General features: G+C 36.9%; 1 protein-coding gene and 1 pseudogene across 7 annotated transcripts in view; both read left to right on the top strand.

Annotated features, from left to right (window-relative positions):
- The first annotated feature begins 301 nt into the window (after window positions 1-301).
- On the top strand, window positions 302-10,375 carry LOC127947108 (RNA-binding protein, mRNA-processing factor 2a-like; annotated as a pseudogene).
- A 2,894-nt stretch (window positions 10,376-13,269) lies between these two features.
- Window positions 13,270-21,959, top strand: part of LOC127947345 (AP-3 complex subunit beta-2) — a 41,660-nt gene continuing 32,970 nt past the window's right edge. For 4 of the 7 annotated variants that reach the window (XM_052544425.1, XM_052544422.1, XM_052544424.1 and 1 more), the window contains exon 1: window positions 13,270-13,436. In XM_052544425.1, coding sequence (XP_052400385.1) covers window positions 13,330-13,436 — 107 coding nt within the window. In that variant the 5' untranslated portion in view covers window positions 13,270-13,329. Of the gene's footprint in view, window positions 13,437-18,013; window positions 18,601-21,959 lie in introns of those variants that run through there. The other 3 variants (XM_052544420.1, XM_052544419.1, XM_052544418.1) reach the window with 1 other exon arrangement.

Below are 21,959 nucleotides of genomic sequence, written 5' to 3'. Positions count from 1 at the left end.
GGGCCCCTTTTTCTGTTGGCATAAGCCAGTCAATTAAAATTATTTCCTTTTGGCTCCAGAGTGCGTAGTCACGTGACATATGTGTCTCAAGTGATTGGTTCAAAACAACCATGCTAGGAAACTCAACGCCAATGAGCAAAAATGACAGATTGGCATATTTGGCATGAATAGTAGACATTGGAAGACATTCTGTAGACCTCCTTGGTCTCAGACCCAGCCATGCAGGGTTAGATGGAGGCAGGCATGGTTGTAGAGGAGGGGTTAGACATGGTGATGATGGTGGTAAAGTGGGCCGGGCCTCGCGCAGCTGAGTCCCATCTGAAACTCGGGTGCGCGCATTTAACATGATTGATCCGCTAATGGGACAGAAGAGCAGACGCACAACTTCAGCTTTAAACCTACCCACGGTTCCTCTTTCCTCCTTTCTTTCCATTTCAACTCAAACGAGCTTGATGTGAGCGAGGGGGGAAAAAACTCCAAAAATCACCTCCTTTCCCTTCTGTCACCCTCACAGAGCACCTCTCACCTTTACTTTCGGATTGTGGCTTTAACTCACGGCTTCACTGGGCACAAACGACACGAGATCCTTCTGCAACTTTAACGCACACCAGGGACAAAATCACCGACAGGGAAACTTTTTATTTTTCTGGCACAAAGAAGCGTTAAAGTTACACAATGAGTCTGAAGTCAGATTCAGAGACGAACACCAGTGTTTCATTAGAGGAGGAGGTAAGAGACATAAACTCTTTTGGTCAATATAAACTTCATTTAGGGAAGTTCAAGTCTCTGGCGGCGGATGACTGTGGAAAACCGTTCTGGCGTTTGACTTGACGTTTGAGGAGAAGCGTTTGCTGTGGAGAAGCTTGAGAGGAATGCGGAGTCTGTTGATGATTAATCTTAAAGTTGCCATTGAAATATGAGACTCACCTGATGAGAGACACACTCGTGTGACTGTGCATAAAGTTTAAAGGCAGATTTAACAAGCAACTGTTTCGGTGGCTCTTCTGAAGTTTTTCTGTTTGTTTTTTTCTGTTTTCCTCCCGTCATTCTCAAACCGTGCAAACAGTGACGCACTGAACGTGGGTCTGCCAGAGATAATGACATTTAAAAAATAAAATAAATGAATAATACAATTAATACCACTTTATTAATTTTAGTGCTTTTTAGGTGGGACTGTCTTAATTGAATGTGGGTCAAAAGTGTTTTTTATTTTATTTTATTTTTTTATTAAATTCCCAAACATCTTAATTTGCATGAATTTGTTGATGTAGTCTCTGATTTCTAACGGAGGCATTATTTTAAATTAGAACTTAATTTTAATTTAAGACCCCAAAAGACATTCTATTTTAATTGTTTAAATAAAATTATTTTAAAATAGTTAAAATTATCATTATACCTTTATTTAGCCTTTTCATTTAATGTAGATATTTCAGCAATTGCTGTAAATTGAGTGACGCATATAGAATTCTTATAAAGTCTTATTTTTAGTTCCATTCTATGCTCTTGAGTGTCGATGTCACCTCTGACCTCTTGTAGAGGCATTTCCGGCTGCTTGGTGTATTATTTTACTGGCTTAAGACCTTACAAGGCAATTTGCAAACACTCCCTGTCAGAACGCATCAGTCCTGGGTAGTTTCTTGTTAAAGTGAGAAGTTAGTGAGGGTCTCTGTGTAAATGGTGTAGTTTGAGTTGGACTCTGGTTGAGTGTTTGGGTGGGAGTTGTGTCCTGTCATTGTTACTGGGCAGCACTGGGTCAGAGCGTGTGGTGTGTTCAGATTGTTCATTGTGTTCAACCTGCAGTAATTAGGACAGGGGTTTCCTCCCTCTGTGCCTCGAACCGGTCTCTCGCATCCCCGTACATGCCCTTTGTTTCTGTTCTGCGAAACCTGCATCCCATTTTTCTGACCGCAGACAGAATCAACTGTTTATTTAGGTTATTAAGTGGCACGTTGTCCATTATTTGTGCTTGTGGACTGCGTTTATTCCTTTTTGATTAAATTCCTGTTTGTTTGCCCTCTCAGCTGCTGGCAGCACTTGAGCACTGCACTCATGTTTCGTGTTTCAGGAACATTGAGGATAATCTGAAAGTTTCTTCTGGGGGCTTTTAGCCTGACATGAGTCCGTCTGAACTCTGAGACTGCTCAGGACATGTCGGGTACACATTCTGATTTGCTCTTTTAGCATTATGATGACCTCACACTGTTTTTAGGATTTTTATATTTTTTACCATATATTTTATATACAATGGTGTTCAATCATGGCATTATATTTAAAAGAATACCATGGTGCTATCAAGCTACAGTAGATTTCATACCCCCCCCCCCCCCCCCCCCCAAAATAAAAACAATAAATATTTTGATATCTTTGTTAGTGCAGAATTAAAATCAAATGGTTAACTATACTAATAAAATGTATATTTGTATATTTTGCTTGGTCGTTTTTTTTTTTTTTTTTTTTTTTTTTTTTTTTTTTGCATTTTCATTATCCCTACAGGGGAAAAATACTGTTTAATTAACAGTTTGTAATTGAGAATAATTGGAATTAAATCATGCAGGGCTATTAAATATTATAGATGCTACTTTGCCTTTTTTTTTTTTTTTTACTCTGTCAGACAAACATTTTCAATGACAATCTGATCTTATGTAATCAGTGTTAAAAAGGAGAAAATGTTATAATTTTAATATGCACTAACTCTAAGGGAGATATTGCTATAATTGAGTTCACTGAGATTGTTTTGAAAATGTTGCAGAATGAAAGGGAAAACTTCAAACAATTTGACAATTGTCTTTATTTTAATGCAATAAAAAAAAAATTGGTTTCATCTGGTTCTCTGGTAAAATGTGAGCTGGGAGAATGTGATGGGTCAGGCTGAACTGAAGTTCTTTCTCTCCCTCTTCTCCGTAAAAGGTCATAGCACACAGTGTCCTCCAGTCTTTCTCTTCTCCCCACTAGATCTGTATAGAGTTGCTACATCTGTTTTTAAATGCTCGCTGCTTTTTGAGTAACTTTAGAATCCGTAATACTCGCTCTTAATTTGTTGGATAAAATGTGGAATTCTGAGGTCAAGTGCTAGTTTCTTTTTTTACTTTATTTATTTGATCGCCATTTGCTTTCTTTCTCTGTCCACTGTAATATAATTCGATCCATCCTGTTAATTTGTCGAGTTAAACCAGGTTTACCTTCCACTCACATTGGAGCAATAATGCTGTCCGCTCCCTGCAGAGGTTTCCGCATCCATGCTCAGGGTCACACACACACACACACCTGATCACCACGCACACACTTCTGCTCACGAAACTAACACGATCTCATGATTTGATCTGAACACATTCAGTCTCCAATAGCAAATTCTGCAGACAAACGGGGAGATTCTGACACGATAGGAAGGGACAGACCCGATCAAAGGTAGTTCTAAATGATTCCTATTCTTTTCAGGTGCACTTTTATAAGACCATACATGGCACTCATATGTCAGAGGTCACTGCATTTTTGCCCTCTGTCAATAGTTTGTGTGCTGATGTCATTTAGGCTTTTCCCTGTTCTAGGTACGAACGCTATTTGTCAGCGGGCTGCCTGTTGACATCAAACCACGTGAGCTTTACCTGCTGTTCAGACCCTTCAAGGTAAGAGGGGGTTGTTTTATTAGTCCACCTTTTTCTGGATGTGGTTTTATTTTAAGAATCGACATTTAAATTGTCCTCAGATTTGATTAATTTTGTCATTTTATTAAACAGGGATATGAAGGATCTCTCATAAAACTTACCTCAAAACAGGTAAAGTGGAAACTTATTTGCCTTCAGTGGGATTATTATTATAATAATTCCAAATTAGTTGTTTTTCCTAAATGTGTTCTGTATGTAAGAGATGGTTAAGATTTTATCACCTGTAATATGCATGTGACAACATCTTAATTTTTTTACATATAAAGATTTGTCACATGCAGTAGACCCTTGAACCCATATATAATGAGAAAATGTATTTTGAACTCACTACTTTTATAGGTTCAGGCTTTATCACATTAAAAAAAAGTTTAACTTATTCATCTTAATTTTGAAAGTTTTTTGTGTGAGGGTCAAATGATGCAATTCTTAAAAGATTTGTTTTCTGCTTTTTAGTAGATTGGGAAAATCTACATTTTTGTCTCTGTTTTCTTTCCATTCTCTAGCCTGTGGGGTTTGTCACGTTTGACAGCCGGTCTGGGGCTGAAGCAGCCAAGAATGCGTTGAACGTAAGTAACCGCTGGTCCGTCAGTAAGCTGAAGTGATGGCAGCTTTTAATGATTTATAAGGCTGTCTGTGCTTTATGTCCCCCAAACTTCGCTCTTAAGTCTGACTCAGATGTTGCTCTCCTCTCTGAGGGGGAAGTTTCACTTCGTCTCTAAGAAATGTTCCATGACGTCATGCTTTTTTCAGTGGGATGTAGGATACTTTGGGAATCCGTGCACTTGTGCTGCTGTTCTGTTTATGGACTGCTGATTGATTTGTGCATTGCATGAAGAATAATTAGACCCAACACCCGATTTCATCTCCTTCTCAGGGTATCCGCTTTGACCCAGAGAGCCCTCAAACGCTGCGTCTTGAGTTTGCTAAAGCCAACACAAAGATGGCAAAGAGTAAACTGATGGCCACGCCAAACCCTTCCAACCTGCACCCCAGCTCTGGGTGCGCACTCATCGCTCGAGACCCATGTGAGTAAAACCTTGGGCTTATGCCCCCCCCCCCGCCCCCCCCCCCCACACCGCAAAAACAGGAGTTCATTTGCGATAAGCCACCAGTACAGTCAATATTGCACTTGTTTTCAACCAGAAACAATACTTCATGCATTTTGATTTATTTACTCTACAATGCTGTTTTGAGGGAAATGCAAACGTTTGAAAACCGTTTTGAAGACCTTTTGTCTCCTTGTAAACTTCATAAATGTGAACTTGTGAAAACTGTGCATGTGTATTACGAGTTTATTCTGTAAATGCCACCTACGGGCCTGGCATGTATAATACAGCAGTTTTAGTCATTTTCGTAGATCTCTCTCTCTCTCTCTCTCTCTCTCTCCTCTCTCTCTCCTCTCTCTCTCTCTCTCTCTCTCTCTCTCTCTCTCTCTCTCTTCTCTCTCTCTCTCTCTCTCCTCCTCTCCTCTCTCTCCTCTCTCTCCTCCTCTCTCTCCTCTCTCCTCCTCTCCTTCCCCCTCCTCTCTCCTCCTTCTCCTCTCTCTCTCTCTACTCTCTCTCATCTCCTCTCTCTCTCTCCTCTCTCTCTCCTCTCCTCTCTCCTCTCTCTCTCTCTCCTCTCTCTCTTCTCTCTCTCTCTCTCTCTCTCTCTCTCCTCTCTCTCTATATATATATATATATTTTATAATGTTGTCATCTGTACACAAAACCTTAGAAAAGCAATGAAAAGTTTTTTTCGATTTTCTAGTGCATTCTTATAAACACCCTGATATAATTTTGAATGCTTTTATTATTCCCATTGTTTGAATGTAGCTTTTTAATTTGAGATTTGGTGTTTGTAAGATGTATGGGTGGCGGAAATGGGATTTGCTAATGTATATAACTTAAGTCTGTTCACCAAGGATTGCACTAGTTTGAATCAAACACAGAAACAATGTTGTGGAATATTATTAGTTGCACGTTTTTCTGATGCAATGCTGAGTTTTTAGCAGCCGCTACTCCATTTTTCAGTGTCACAGGACTTCATATTTTTGTGGAAATATTCGAAGTGTGTGTATGTTGGATGCGGTTTCCTTTTGGCTGGATTAGTTGGCGGTTTTGTAGCTGCTTTATAACCGAATCAAATTTGTATATATCTGATGAAATTTTTGCAACATCAATACTGTTATTGACCCGAATTGAATCGACATTTGAATTAAACTAAATAGACCATTTTCATCTGTTTAGCTGCTTATAGCTGAATTTAACTGGTGTCGTAATCGATAAACTACACATTTTTTGATCCGATTCAATGCTGAATAATGACACTATGGTGATTTATAGCAAAATTTGATTGTATTATTTGAATGTTTGTATTGAGTGTTACTTTCCGGTTTATTTCTGTGAAGCTGCTTTGAGACCATCTCTATTATATAAACGCTATAAAATGATCGATTCGCTTTAAGTGGTGATTCTGTTTCCTAGTGTTTGGTTCCGTGTGTGACTCTCAGATGTGATTTCTGTAGATGACCTGACGGGGGCAGCACTGATCCCTGCGTCTCCTGAGGCGTGGGCTCCGTATCCTCTCTACACCACTGAACTGACCCCAGGCCTGCCTCACGCCGCCTTCACGTACCCCGCCGCTGCTGCCGCCGCCGCCCGCCCTGCACGCCCAGGTGAGCGACCAACCGGTGTGTCCTCTTTTCCTTCACTCCATCACTGTCTCTCTGATTCTGGCTGTTTTTATGGCTGTGATGACGAAGCATTCTGAACATCACTTCTGTTAGTTTGTGTAGGAAGTACATGCTGTGCTTGTGAACTTGTCATGTTCATATGCTACATGTGTCCCAAGGCCAAGTTTTAAGGATTTACTAATTCGTGTTTAGCATACACTATTTTAAATTGAGTTTTAATCTTATTTTAATTTTGAATCTTTCTGGCTTTGTATATTCATTTGTAATCTGAATCTTTTTGTAGGCTTTAAGTTGGTATACTTGTTTTTTTTGTTTTTTTTTTTCTCTCACTCTCTTGGCTTTTTTTTCTTATACAAAAATTCAAAAACAAACAAAACATTTAAATATACAAAGGCATTCATATAGAAAATATTTTAAAAATTCATGCGCAACACGCATACATATAATAAATACCCTTTTAAATAGGTTTACTTTTAGATTTATTTTATTTGTATTTTTAGATGTTTAACTGAATCTCTTGAACTTTTTTTTTTTTTTTTTTTAAATATGAAAAATATTTTTTTTTTTTTTTTTTTTGCATTATTGGATATGCAACTCTACACCGTAAGCTTTGTCATGTACTGCACAATTCTACAAATCGCATTAGCCTTCAATTCTTTGGCTTGTAGTACCTTTCCCATAATGCCCTGACTCGAGCTCTGGTGGACACTGACCCTGGGCTGACGTGCTGCGTCTAAACCTGAGGTGTCAGGGGTCCTCTCTGAATATTACCCACAATCCCTCAGAACAGCATTCCTTGGCCTGCTAGTGTTGCTAAGAGATCACATCAGAGAAAAGCTGTTTTTAATTGCATCTCAGAAGTTGGATTATAACAGAGTCGTTGAGTGAATCTGTGCCCAGGGAGGTGCCGGTTAAAGTTTAGCCAAAAAAAACGGTGTTCGAGAATTTTATGATCCATTAAAAGCAGCACATGTTAAAATTCTCCCCTGCAAACACTTTGCAGTGTAGGTTTAAACGGGTAAAAAATTAAAGTGCCTGCTGCTACTCGGGCAATAATGACATGATTTATGATCAATCATTCTTGGTTTACTTCAGTTTAATGAAATGTGATTGGTTTTGAAGACTCTGTGCTGACTGATCAAGTTTATTGATTGGATGGCTAGACTTTGTGGTTGTCATGGAAACCCAGTGAGAGCTAAAGGTCACAGATGAAGAGGTTTTACTTCAGTCTCTTGAGTCGTACTGTACGCTCACAGGTTCCTCAAGCCGTAAAGAGAACGGGACAAATGTAATAGTTATTTTTTATTAAAGTGTTTTAAGATTTTATCCCAAAAAAACCTTTTCCAATCATGTTGGGAAGAACTTGCTAAAGTGTAGGATGTTTTGTCAGGATCTCAAAGGGGTTGTAAAAGGTTTCATCCTCTGGGTGAGAGAGAGAGCGAGTGTGCTAATGGATCCACACGCTAACACCTTCTCTGCACAATGTCACTCTGAGGGTCTTCAGAGAGATCTGTGTGTGTGTGTGTGTGTGTGTATACGAAGTAATTATATATTATATAAACAACATTGTGCAAAATGTATATAAACATAATCAACACTGTGTACATGTATAATTTCTACATTTTTATATGGGTTGTGTGTAAACTAATTTTAGTTTGTGGTGGTTCATATGTATTTTATGGTAAAATATTTTTTACACAATTGTGCAAAAATTTTTTTTTTTCTTTTATTGCTGGATCAATAGTAGTTAAATATTAGACATTCAAAAGTTTACCCCAAAGGGCCATATAGCAGTCCTGCTTGATTTGGCTCAAGGAAAATGGAAGTGGAATTCCTTCTGGCATGTTTACATGTAGTCGGGATGACGCAACGAAGTCTCGTTAAACTGCTGGAAGAACCGAGCCCTTGGCTTTCTCTTACTCCTCCCTCTCCAGCACACACCTGCAGAGGAAGATCGTCTCGCTCTCTGCAGCGGTGACCTGCGCTCGGTGTTTGTGTGCGCTGTGTCTTCAAACATTCCGACCCCTCGTAACGAACGTGGGAAGCTCGGAGTGAGAGTCGGCAAAGGGCTGAAACGGACATGCCAGGCTGATTGTGGTTCTCTTGCCCTTGGCTGGGGAAGGGAGTGTTTTGGGCAGGACGGGAAAGGAGTTAATGTCATCTTGCTGAGAGTTTATAGATGCACCGATAAGTTTCCAGTTCAGTCAGGGAGTTCATGCTTGCATCAGGTCATTAGCACAGCTTAAACTGCTTGGTGTTGTAGAAATTCCTCTCTCTTTCTAGTTTTGTTTGTCTGTTATTGCCCTCTTCATTTTAAAGACTTTTTACAACGTCTGAAAGGTTTCAAAGTGGTAATTAAATGGCTCTTTGCAGTTGTAGTTGATTTACAGTTGTTTTAGTTGGCTATATGGGTTTTGGGAGATTTAAATTGTTCTTAATGTTAAGCTCCTGTGTGTTTACGGAGTATGAATATTAATAGTATTAAGTCCTAATAGTTTAATAGAAAGTTTTGTGAAATTTGAAACTGTAAAAATTCATAATTTAAAATGCATATAATTAGGCTTTTATTTAATATTTTTATTATAGAAGTTATTTTACATTTATGCAAATGTCGTAATGCATGGTTTTATAAGATTTATACTTCAGTATTTTATTTTAAAACAATGTGTTTTAAATAAAGTATGAAAGTAACTTAATTTTTTTTTTTTTTTTTTTTTTTTTAATTCTAGAATATATTTTCAGGTGACGTATGATTAAAAATTAAAACTTAGTAATAGTGTATATAATTTTTCCTTTTATATGAAACGATGCAAATAAATGATGCAGCGTTTAATTTAGTAGAACATGTAGATAATGTAATGGACCACAAATAAAGTTTTAATTTACACTGTTGGTTGAGGAGAAGCTTTTGAAATCTCAAACCGCTCATTGAAACTTTTCTTCATCTTGTCTGTAGATGCGCTGGTACCCTTCTCCCTCTGAAAGTTCTCAGCCGGGATGGAAGTCACGCCAGTTCTGTTAAAGAATCTGTGAGTATCACTCTCTGCATGTGATCACTGTCTCTGATCATAGATGACCGTAAGTTGACGGGCTGTTCTCATCTCCACAGATGCCATTCTGTACCAGATGTTTTTTTTCTTTTTTCTTTCTCCCTCCTGTTTAAATGAAGGCCAACTGGGTGCAGCATCTAATTTAATCAGGTTTATTTAACGGACAATTTAAACATGAAGGATTGTTTTCCTGGAGGAAGTCTTCTACAAAGCACTCTGAGATGCTGAGGACTCTGACAAACCTCACGGTACTGTCTCCATTTCAAAAGCCACGCATGACGAGCCAATTGTGCAGGCGTTCAACATGTCTAGCTGCTCTGGTAGATGCATGCTTTTGAGGTCGTAATTCTGCATGCGATAAGGCATGAGTTTCAAAATCTAAACCTTTATTTTTTTTCATCCCAGCTTACCCAGAGTTTTCTTTTTTTTTTTTTTTTTTTTTTATCCAGTCTGTGTAATTGTTTTCTATTTTTAAGAACTGATGACATATGCACTGGGTATTTGTTTGTGATCTTGATGTGAACCGAGCAGATTTGAGTTCATGTCTCATCCAGACCTTTGCATCTTCCTCTGCCCTGAAATCCCCAGTCCTCCGCTATCGGTGTCTGCTTGGAGAATATTTGAACAAAAAAAAGAAGAAATGTACTAGTATTTTTGTACATTAGTGTAATGAATATTTATGCATTTGTTTTGTGCAATTAAATAAGTATATATGTAGGAGTAGTTTAGTGTTCCCTTGTATCTTTGTGTTTTAGTTGGTGGTTAATTCAGTCTATAACCTGTTTGGAGTAAATAAGTGCAATCTTGATTTCTTTTCCTTTTTGTTTTTTTTTTTTTTTTTTTTTTTGCTGTTACATACTGAAGTGTCCAGACTGTGGCAGAGTTTAAACGGACTGCTAACATGAGATTGCTGTATTATATGAAGAAAAAAAGTAAATGCTGTTTCTTTTTCAGAATGTGAAACTGGAGAATAAAAGGGAATCTGAGGATCTTTGAGTGTTTGGAGTTTTTTTTTTTTTTTTTTTTTTTTTTTTTTTTGAAAACCTACTCTTAAGGTCATCAAATTTTTTAATTTTTCAAGGGAAGAGAATTGGGTACATCAAGGGTATCATTCCTTCACTTGCTCATTAAAGCTGCAGTAGGTAACTTTTGTAAAAATATATTTTTTAAATGTTAAATCTGTCATTATGTCCTGACAGTAGAATAGGAGACAGATAATCTGTGTAAAAATCTGGCTCCTCCCAGTGCTCCTATTGCCATTTGCAGAAATACATCGCTCCCGGTAAAAAATAACCAATCAGAGCTGCGGCCCGTAACTTTGTGTTCAAAATGTATATAATGGAGTACACCATGAATCCATTTTCCAAACCGTGTTTTTAGCTTGTCCTGAATCACTAGGGTGCACCTATAAGTGTTTATATTCGGACTATTTTAGATTGCTTCGGGGGTACCGCGGCGGAGTAACCCAGTACCTTTGTGATTCTTCATAGACCTAAACAGAAGTAGTTCCGGCTACGATGTTCTTCCGCAAGACGCAAGCAGTTCTGTTTATTAACGGCTAGATCGTCAAAAGTTACCGACTGCAGCTTTAACCAAACAGATTTAGTCCAAACAACGGTTTAAAAAAAAAAAAAATACAAAGTAATCCACACCACTCCAGTCCATCAGTTAATGTCTGTTAATTTTAATTAAATGCTGTGTTTATAATTAGTGCTCTCTGCAAAATATTACTTTCTTTTGTTAAAGGCAAAATACTCAATTTCCTTATATGGATTGGACATGTTTCTATACCCCTCATATTACTGCTGCAGATATCATGAGGTTTCGTTTCATGGTTTTCCTTTTAAGGCATCATTTTCTTAGCAGCTGTTACCAGCTGAAGAACAGAACTTCTAATCACAGCACAACATTAGATCTGGTCTGTGAGAGGCAGTTTATTTGAACTGTGCTATTGTTTTCAAACTATGTCTGAAGGTCTAATGAAAGAATATCAGTGAGGAGTTCAAATCATTTGAATGGTTCTCTCAGAATACACCGTTCCAGTCAGCTTTCCCAAAAATAGTACCTTGCTAACTCCCAAGTGAGCAAGCAGAGGAAAACCCCCTTGGATGTTTAAACAGACAAAGAAACCTTACAAAGGAACCAAGACTCCACAAGGGAAATCCTCCTCATCTGGCACACATTTAAAGATCCCAAAAGTCAGAACTTGGCTCTTGTGGCTTACTGTTGGTTTCTTTTTTGTTTGTGTACTCCTGAAAAGTTGATTTCCAAAAGTTTGAGTAGGATTTTAAAACGTTCTTATTCTGCAAGGACTCATTAAGAGATTACAAATGTTAAAATATTTACATTTCAAATAAATGCTGCTGTTTTGAACTTTATATTTAAAAAGTAGCAGCAAATCAATCTATAAGAATGATTTCTGAAGATCATGTGACGATGACGACTGGAGTAATGATGCTGAAAATTCAGCTTTGCCTCACATGAATGCATTTTAAAATATTTAAATAGAAAACTATTTGAAGGTTTAATTCCAACCCTAATTCAACACACCTGAACCAGCTCTAACTTCACATACCATACACTTCCAGGCAGGTGTGTCGAGGCAAATTGGAGTTAAACTCAGGACTGAGTTTAGAGACCCCTGCTAATTTAGATAAGTCACTCACATTAAAACAAGCTGCAAAATAAGGCAGATAAACACATATTTCTTACATTGAAGTCGTGTGTTGACAGAGAAGAAATTTTAAGAGGGATTTCCTGAATCCAAGAAAATTTCTCAAGTGTTCCCTCAAAGAACAGAAAGTCTATCTATCTAGGATGACTACAGCCTCTTTCAGCTGTCATTAGAGCATAAAACGTCTACTGGCATGTTGCGCTTCACTTTAAAGAAATAGCATAAATGCCTCACTTTAAAGAATTTTATAAGATGAATGAACAATGAGAAGTTTTATGTTTAGTCAGGCAGGCTGATTTCAACTTTGGGCCTGAGAACTGAAAACCGAAACACCCACAGAGCAGACTCTGCCCAAAGTAATTTCTTATTGGACTGTTGCTATTACCTTCATTGTAGAATGATGTCATGTTGATATTTTCAGTCCTTGCCTCTTCATCATATGTTATAATCTATGCAATTAATACAGACAGTGTGAGCAAACCTCTGCGAGCAGGAGCAGCTGTATGATGAAGCTCTGCCGCCATCTGGTGGTTAGAAAGAAAACCTAACCAAATTAAATAATCCTTCTGGTAATAATAATACATTTTAGTATTTTATAAAATATTGCTTATTGCTTGTTTCTATATTGTGAGTATGTGCGTTTGTTGGTTATTTATATTGTACAGAATAAATGAAAATAAAATAGAAAGCAAACCTGACAATAAATAAATACATAAATTACTTAATCAATACACTTTAATATTTTATATAATGCTGTTTATTGTTTCTGTATTTTTCGTGTGTGTGTTTGGGTACATTGTACAGTACAGTAAAATACAATTATTTAAAAATATTCAGTTTTTGTCCTATTTTGGAATACTTCATACTAAATTGTGGACATAAAATAAAATACAACTCAAAGTGAATTGTTGTATTCTAATCACAATTCAAAGTGATTTCTCAAGAAATCTCTCTCACTAAAAATAAGATGCTGAATTAAATTATATTTTCGATTTTTTTTTTTTTTTTTTTTTGCATATCTCACAACAGTACAGATAAAATCTAATGTAAAATAAAACGTTTATATCATATGATGTCACTACAGTATTGAAAATAAAATAAAATAAAATGGGAACAGATATGAACAGGGATAAAGGTGGAGGTGCTCACGTACGCATGCGCGCTCCTCCGGCTCTGTCCGCTTCAGCACCGCGTAATTGGTCACGTGACTCAGTCTCCGCTCTCAGCCGCTCCGCATCATCTTCATCAGCAGCAGCAGCAGCAGCAGGGATGTCCGCGAGCTCCGCGTTCAGCGATGAGAAAGGCGGCTCCGCCAGCGAGCCCGAGTACGGACACGACCCGGCCAGCGGCGGCATCTTCTCCTCCGACTACAAGAGGTGAGACGCTCGGTGAACCCTCGTAACCCGAGGGCGGCCCACCGGAGCCTTTACCTCAAAGAAAATCTCAGACGGGGCGAGGTGCGCATGCGCGGATAAACGAAAGAATTCCATGGAAAAACAAGGACATGATAAACATCTTGATAAACTGGCCTGAATGGAGTGTGTACGTGGGTGTGTGTGTGTGTGTGTGTGTGTGTGTGTGTGTGTGTGCTTCGCGTGTTTGTGTTTCAGCACCAGTCGGTGGACAGCGCTTAGGTCCCACATGATGACTTCTGTGCTGTTTTACACCTCACTCTGAATGTTTTAGGGGTTTATTTGGTGAAGCGTTTGGTTTATGTGGTTAATATTTGTATGGCAGTGATATATCGTTGGTTTTACAGTGTAAATATAGCCATGTAATCTGTATCTCTCGCTATCCTGTAGTCTTAGCGTCGCTAGCATCACGTGACCAGAACAGCTACCGTCGTCTCTGTTGAGTATAACTCTAGATCAGCATCTCAACAAACACACAATATTGCTTATTTTGTGGGTGAACGACAGAGATTATTATTTTCTTTTTGTAATAACCTTAAGATAGCATGTATACAAAACGTTTTCTAGATGACATTTCTACGTTTTATTTTTATTATCAGTAGTTAACCTTCCCAGAAACGACTGGAAAACAAAAAATTCTTGGATGTTGTTGTCCATGTTTCACATAGTTATGCTTTAGTCTGGGTTTTTACTTCACACTGCTTCACACAACTAAGATAAAAAAACTGCAAATATAAAAAAAATAAAAGCTTATTCAACATATTACTATAAAAAAGTATAAAAATGCTATATATATATATATATATATATATATATATATATATATATATATATATATATATATATATATATATAAGGCAGAGTTAGTTTTGTCCATGTTTTCCACTTTACTCTGGGATTTTAATTCACACTTTTTATATTTGGCACCACAATTGGAATAACAAAATTACAAATGTAAAAAATAATTCAATTTAGCAATCAAACTAAATTAAAATATTTATAATAATAATAATAATAATGACAAAAACATAGAACAAAATCACTAAAAATAAAATGAAAATGAAAAGTGTAAATATAAAAATAAAAGCTAATTCAAAATATAAAAAATACTGTGGTAGTAAATAATACTAAAATTAGTAAAATAATTAGTGAAGGAAATTAAGCTTTTCCCCCTTCTTTTTCTGGGTACCAAAACTTACAAATAAAACGGGGTTAAATGTGACCTTAACCCAGGATTTTACATCTTTACATTGAAGCTGGCATCTTCCTCTTCCTCGTCCTCTATTCTACCTCTGTCTCTTGTGAAGATGTGATGATTCTGGAGGTTAGATCTTTAACTGAGATTGATAATCAGTGTTGGCAGACTCTTTCTCCGTCTGAGGCAGGTGCTTCAGTCTGGTGTGTGGAGAATATCAAGGCTCTGGTCTGTTTCTGCTGAGGTCATGCTCATCCTGTAGCTGATGGATGCAGTGTTCATTTGCTAATATTGTTTACATGAAATATCTATTTTATCATTTATCAGTTGTGTTTTTGATGCTTGTTGAATCCAGTGCTAAAACTAAAACAGAGAATGCAAATAAATAATAAATTAATGATAAACTAAATTTAAAACAAATTAAATTTAAATGAAAATGGCAGAAGCACATGACAAAGTTATTCAATATTAATAAATAAATGCTATAATAGTATATAAACAATGCTGAAATAAAACTGCTTGGATAAATCTGTTCTTTCACTGGCCATCATTTATTTCACGCCATCTCTCTCTCAGACGGTAGAGGGAGCCAGATGCACATTTATTCCCATCATTGCTTTTGTCAGGGTGTCATTTGAACATGGAGACTAGTCAACAAACCCGACTTTACTTCTGCTTTACTTCTTGACGATGCTCACTATTCTTTTTTTATATTATTTAATGGTGATAGAAACACTGATATATCATGTGTACTGATCTACAATGAGCTTCTGTGGTGGAGGGTTATTTGTGTAACAGCTACACTACTGTTCAGAAGCTTTCTAATGCTCACCAAGGCTGCATTTATTTGATAAAAAATACAGTGAAAAGAGTAATATTGTGAAATGTTAATGCAATTTAAAATAGCTGTTGTAGATTTGTATTCATTTAAAAATGTTATTTATTCTTGTGATCAAAGCTGAATTTCCAGCATCATTGCTTCAGTCTTCAGTGTCACATGATCTTCAGAAATCATGCTGCTCAAGAAACATCTCTTAATATTATCAATGTTGACAACAGTTGTGTTGCTTCATAATTTAAAAAAAAAACTGTGATATTTTTTTTCAGGATGAAAAAAAAATCAATAACACCAAGCCCAAGCTTTATTTAGTTTTAAGTTCCTTCATCAGTCCACGCTATTTTATATATACATATATATATACATATGTATATGTTTATCAGAATAACTTCTGAAGCAACTTTCCTGTTCTTCTGAAAAATAATAATCAATAATAATAATCATAATCAACATAATAATAACCAATTATATTATAGCCCAACATATTTTACACTCCCTGTCCTCAATTATTTCCCACTTAATATTCTGTTTTTCTTAGAAATATGTCATGTTATGGAAATGAGATGCATTGTGAATGCGTTTCGTGCTGTTGTTATTGTGAATGAGGCATAAATGTGACAGAGGCTAACATAAATATTTTAATCATCACATCATCATAATCATCACTTTCAAATTTCTGCTCTGCTGTCACAGAGATCTGACACTGTTGAGCTGCAGGATGTGTGTGTGTGTGTGTGTGTGTGTGTGTGTGTGTGTGTGTCGTGGCAGCTCCACTGGTTCCATGGTGAACATGAAGAAAAGCGATTCTCACATACTGTTGCCTTGGCAACCCGCCCCTCTGATCTGCTACTGTAAGGCTCTCCATCTCTGCTGCGTTAACAGCTAAATACACAGAGTAGCTGTAGAGAATCACCCTCATGGAGATCAGTCAGACAGACTCTGTATGTGTGTTTAGAGAGATTTGGGGGTTTCTGACGCAGGAGAATGTCTTTTTAGAGGTCAGTGGCTTTTAGCACTGCAGTGTGAGTTCTGCATCTGTCCGTGAATTCGGCTGTTCCCCTTCTCCATGTTATTCTGGGCTCAGAAACGCCACGTCACATGCTGACGGATGAATCAAACTGTAGTAAACAAAATGACTGTGAATCCTTTTGATCAAGCTGTGTCAAACATAAAGGATCAGACTGATTAAAGTATTCAGTTTGGTTTCTATAAAGATTATACCAAACTGTATCTGACAAAATAACAGTTAACTGAGTCATAATGATTCAAATGAAACAAACTGTATCAGACAGAATAAAACCGAATAATTTTAATCAGACTAAATTTGACTGGAATGGAGGATTCAAATGAATCAAGCTGTACTGGAAAGAATGAACGAGAATAAAAAATAAATAAAAAATTTACTGATTCATTTGAATGAAAATGTCATACAGAATGAAACTGAAGCATTTTACTCAAACTGGATTAAACAGGATGAAATTGAATCAAACTAAATCAGACTGATTCAAATTTAATCATTCTGTGTTGAACAAGATTACAATGAATCAAACTAAATAGTAATTACTCAAATAAATCAAACTGTATAGAATTAAACAGATTTTTAAATTGTAATTGGACAGAAAAAAAAACTAAATTGAGATCAATCAGACTGAACTGGACAGAATGACACTGACTCGATTGTTTTGATCAAACCATATGGGACAGAATGAAAGTGAATCGAATCGAAGCAGATTGATTCAAATTTATACAAACTGGATCAGACAGAATGATAGTAAATGGAACTGAATCACACTGATTTAAATGAATCGAACTGTATCAACAAAATCATTTTAATCAAACCGAATTGGACAGACTGAAAATAACTGAATTAAACTGTATTAGTCAGAATGGAAGTAAATAAAATCAGTGAATCAGTCTGATTCAGTTTCACTCAGTTTTAAAACAAGTTTGAGCTAGACAAACACTGTTTTGCATGCAACTGATGCAAAAAAAAAAAACCCCTGTTATTTCACATTTTAAAGCCAATTTTGTGTAAGAAATATTTGAACCTTTTTCAAATGAATCAAATAATGAGTCAAGAAACAGAAGCCAATTGTGAAGGGTGCAATATGCGCGCACACTCAAGACAACATGTATGACTCACGCAAGAATATCTGCGCTGTGTTTTTGAATTTTTATGTAGTATTCAAAGCGAATAATAATGCAGAGCTTGTGCTTGCCGACATCCCAACTTAGGGGTTTTCCTGTGAAATCCTTTTTTCAGAGCAGCGTTTCTAGCTGAGTCATATCAGAGAGAGGGAGAGGCAATCGACCGTTGCAGAAAATACAAAGCAAAAGAGGACGAGGGACAGAAAAATGTGCCAGGGACTGGTAAAGAGTGATGGTGTGAATGAAGGAGAGGGAGAGACCAAGTGTGTGTTTCACGAGGGGTGGGGTCTGGTGCTGGTAGGCGGGGCTTAGCTTTGTTTAGCGATCAGAGCAGTGTGTTCACCATCAGTCAGATCTGAGCAGGATGAGAACAGCTTTTACTCTCACCTCCCTTCTCGTCTCCTCACCTCTCAGAGTCGCCTCGTGTGAAAGAAGGAAAGGACGTAGAGCGCTTTGAAGCCTGGATATCTGCATTGTGTCGACAGCTGAAGACCAGACCTGAGGATTTAGCACAAGAGGCTGTTTCATGCTTTGGAGTTTACGGTCTGCTTGCTTTTGAATCTGATTCTACAGGTGTGTGTGTGAACGCTTGGCTCTTCAAGAATCATCTTCGGGTGTGTTTACCTGTCTCAGGGGGATCTAAACAGGTGCAAAAGTTTTCAGACTAGCTTGACGATGACTACCATGCAGAAGTTGCTCCAGCTGCCTGTGAACGCAGTGAACATGGTGAAGGGTGTGCAGGGAGTCGCTCAGGGCCAGGAGGAAGCTCTCAGTCCGGTGCTGACGCCCGACAGTGGCCCACAAAACTGGTACAGCGCCGTCCAGCCCGAAGAACTCCGACACCTGAGATCTGGGGGGACGGGGGGTGGGGGTGGAGGTGGGGAGGGGTCAGAAGATCGATCTGCGCTGGAGGAGGGGCTTAGCAGCGTTCAAACGCAACCTTTACGGTACGCTAACTCTCATGATTGGCTGTGTGAATGATGCTCTTTCAACGCACAATTTAAGCCACTTTGCCTCTGTTGTTTCTCTGAAAAAAAAATAGGCACATATGAAAAAAACGATAATTTTTTTAAATTCAAAATTCACTCTAAATGTATAATTTTTTGTAATGTATACATATTAATAATTTTTTGAAATGTATACATATTAAAAATTATAATTATATATATATATATATATATATATATATATATATATTATTATTATTTTTTTTTTATTTATTTATATTTTTTTTTACATAAATTATATATATTTTTTTCAATTATATATTACAATCAATGAATGTATATGTGTGTGTGTGTAATTGGTATAACTCTTATAATCTGGTCACTTCTGAAGCTCTTTAAGAGCCATTGCTGTCTAGGAGAAACTCTCATTACTGCTTTCTCTTCCCTAGTGGATCTGGTCTTGTTGTACCTCTTGAGCAGAGGGTTTGTTAGTTGTCAGCTCTGGTTGGTGTAATAGTCACCTGTGCACCTGTTCGTACAGTCATATAGATCTTCAGAAATGTTGGCAGAGACTCTAAGAGCATCACTGTCTCAGAGTTGGTGTCCAGAGCGGATAGTTGTGCTCCTCAACAGGTCATTAGAGAGAGGAATAGCCCTGTGGAGTGTTGAATTATGAATAACTTTAATAATATGGAGCTCAAAGTGTCTCATGTTTGAAGAAAATAGATATAGATATATTGCAAATAAGATTCTCTGCAGGGAGCTTATGTTACATAATTATTTGGTTGTTACAATATGCTATAAAACAGTTTTACACTAGTTAAATATTATTCTCATGCAAATGCAGCTGCTGGGACAATGCAATGCTATTACTTTGTGCTGTTTAACATATTGAGATGTTCTTGTGTTGTTACTGTGACTGTAACAAGTGCTCTGGAGTTCCTTCAAATTACTAGATGTTTTACAACTATACACAACAACAATCATTAATTTTACTATCAGCTTTATCAACAGCTAAATAAAATGTTGATGTTACAGTCTATTTCGAACATATTTTTTTTACTATTACATTATCTTGAGTAATATTTTTACAGTGTGCATCAAGCTTAAATGTTATAATATAATATATAAAAATAATAAATATAAAATAAATATATTTTTATATTTGCTATAAGCTTTTTGCAAACACTCCTGTTAAAAATGATATATATTATATATAATATATATTGCTGTGCAAGCTTGATGCCTAAATAAATATATTTAATGCATTCATATATATATATATATATATATATATACATATGTTAGACTGTGTTTTAGGCCTAATAGTTTTCTATTTGGCGAAAAATATACTGTGTAAGTATACCCAGAATCAGACCTTTCGTCAGGACTAATTAATTTGCTAAAAGCTCCAGTATGTAAATCAAAGCATTGGTGCTCAGTCACTGCAGGTCAGGAGTGATTACAGGTTTGTATTCCCTCTGCATGCAGCCGTTCATACTGTGATTCAGAGACTTCCCCTTGCTCATCTCTGATGTGTGACACTGTTTATCCACTACATTTATGATCTAAAACGACTTACAGTGCATTCAGTTCATGCACAGCTCTCTGGAATATGACATAATAATCTGCCATGATGTGGAGATGATGTATTTGACTGTAGCATGTCTGCTGAATCACCGAGCCTGTGTTCATCCTCTGATCACGACCCACCGTGTGCACGCGCGTCTGTGTGTGTGAGGTAACTGGAGCGGACAGAGCGCATCCACACACGACTAGCACAGCCATCAAGACAGGACACACACTCTGATGCATGAAAGGAAACACCACCCCCACCTTCTCACACACACTAATATTTGACGGTGCTTATACGGCGTGAATCTCCACGCACCCTTCCAGCTAATGAAGGCCACCGAGGGAATCTTTTTTCAGGAGCGATAGATGGTCGTATTGGGTGGGAGACAAATCTATTCGCTGGAGTTTATTGCTCTCTTTGTTGCTGTGGAAACCAGAGAGCAGGACCTGGGTGTGTTTGCGAGATATCATAGTCGTTTAATTCCAGCGACAGTGGCATGACAGCCACCGGGGGAATGTTTTTAATTAGCCAATTGTGTTATCTCGACCCGTTCACAATGTTTTCACGCAACAGCTTTGAGGGCACACACTCGCTCTGATTGGCTTGTTCTGAGCCCGCTGCGACATTATTAGGAGCGTCATAATGCTTGACATGTTTTTATTGATATTGACAGGGTTCTGATCTGTGATGACATCAGTGGAAATCCAGTGTTGCATCACTGTAGACTGTTACTTTATTATAGTACTGCATTTGCCCATAACTCATTTGGAATCTGCATACATTTGAATATATTAAATGATTGGCATTTGACTATTACAGCACAGACCTTTATACACTACAATTCATTTTGAAAGACGTCTCTTATGCTTACCAAGGCTGAGATACAGTAAAATAGGGAAATGTTATTACAATTTAAAATAACTTTTTTTATGAAAATTATTTCTGTGATGCAAAGCTGAATTTTTTTAGCATCTTTAATCTTTAGTCTTTTTTTATTTTTTATTTTTGTTTTTAATTTGATGAAGAGAAAATTCAAAAGAACAGCATTTATATGAAATATATATGTATTCCCTTATTAAACAAAAATAAATTGCAGGATATTGGAAAATATCATGTAATATATTAGGCATATATTCTTATATATGGGATTTAATATTAATTGTTTCCAATATATTGCAATATATTGAATGCGACAATCATTTTTATATTTTGCAATATATCATATAATATATGTATCATCAATATATTATTCAATGTATTCAAATATATAATATATTAGAAAATAAAAAGGGAAAATAATATATTACAATATATCACAATATATTTTAAGAAATATATTGGTAAATATATTTTCCTTTCTTAAGGGTTGTAACATTATATAGGCCTAAATGATTTTACTGCCACTTTGGATCAATTTCATGCATTGTTGCTCAATAAAAGTATTAATTTCTTTAAAATAATAATAATAAAATCTTACTACGCCTGATTTTCTTAAATGCAACAAAGGCTCTATTTTGATGTTGTAGTGGGTCATTAAAGGGGGGGGGGGTGAAATGCTCGTTTTCACTCAATATCCTGTTAATCTTGAGTACCTATAGAGTAGTACTGCATCCTTCATAACTCCAAAAAGTCTTTAGTTTTATTATATTCATAAGAGAAAGATAGTCTGTACCGATTTTTCCCGGAAAAACACGACCGGCTGGAGGCGTGACGTGTGGGCGGAGCGCCAGTAGGCTTTTGCGTTGAGAGTGTTTGGAAGCTGTGACATTACCGTGAGGAAAAA

Source organism: Carassius gibelio, chromosome A25, assembly GCF_023724105.1.
Source record: "Carassius gibelio isolate Cgi1373 ecotype wild population from Czech Republic chromosome A25, carGib1.2-hapl.c, whole genome shotgun sequence".
NCBI classification, from domain to species: Eukaryota; Metazoa; Chordata; class Actinopteri; order Cypriniformes; family Cyprinidae; genus Carassius; species Carassius gibelio.
Note: the sequence above shows the minus strand (reverse complement) of the source record. Positions and strands in the feature narration are given on the sequence as shown.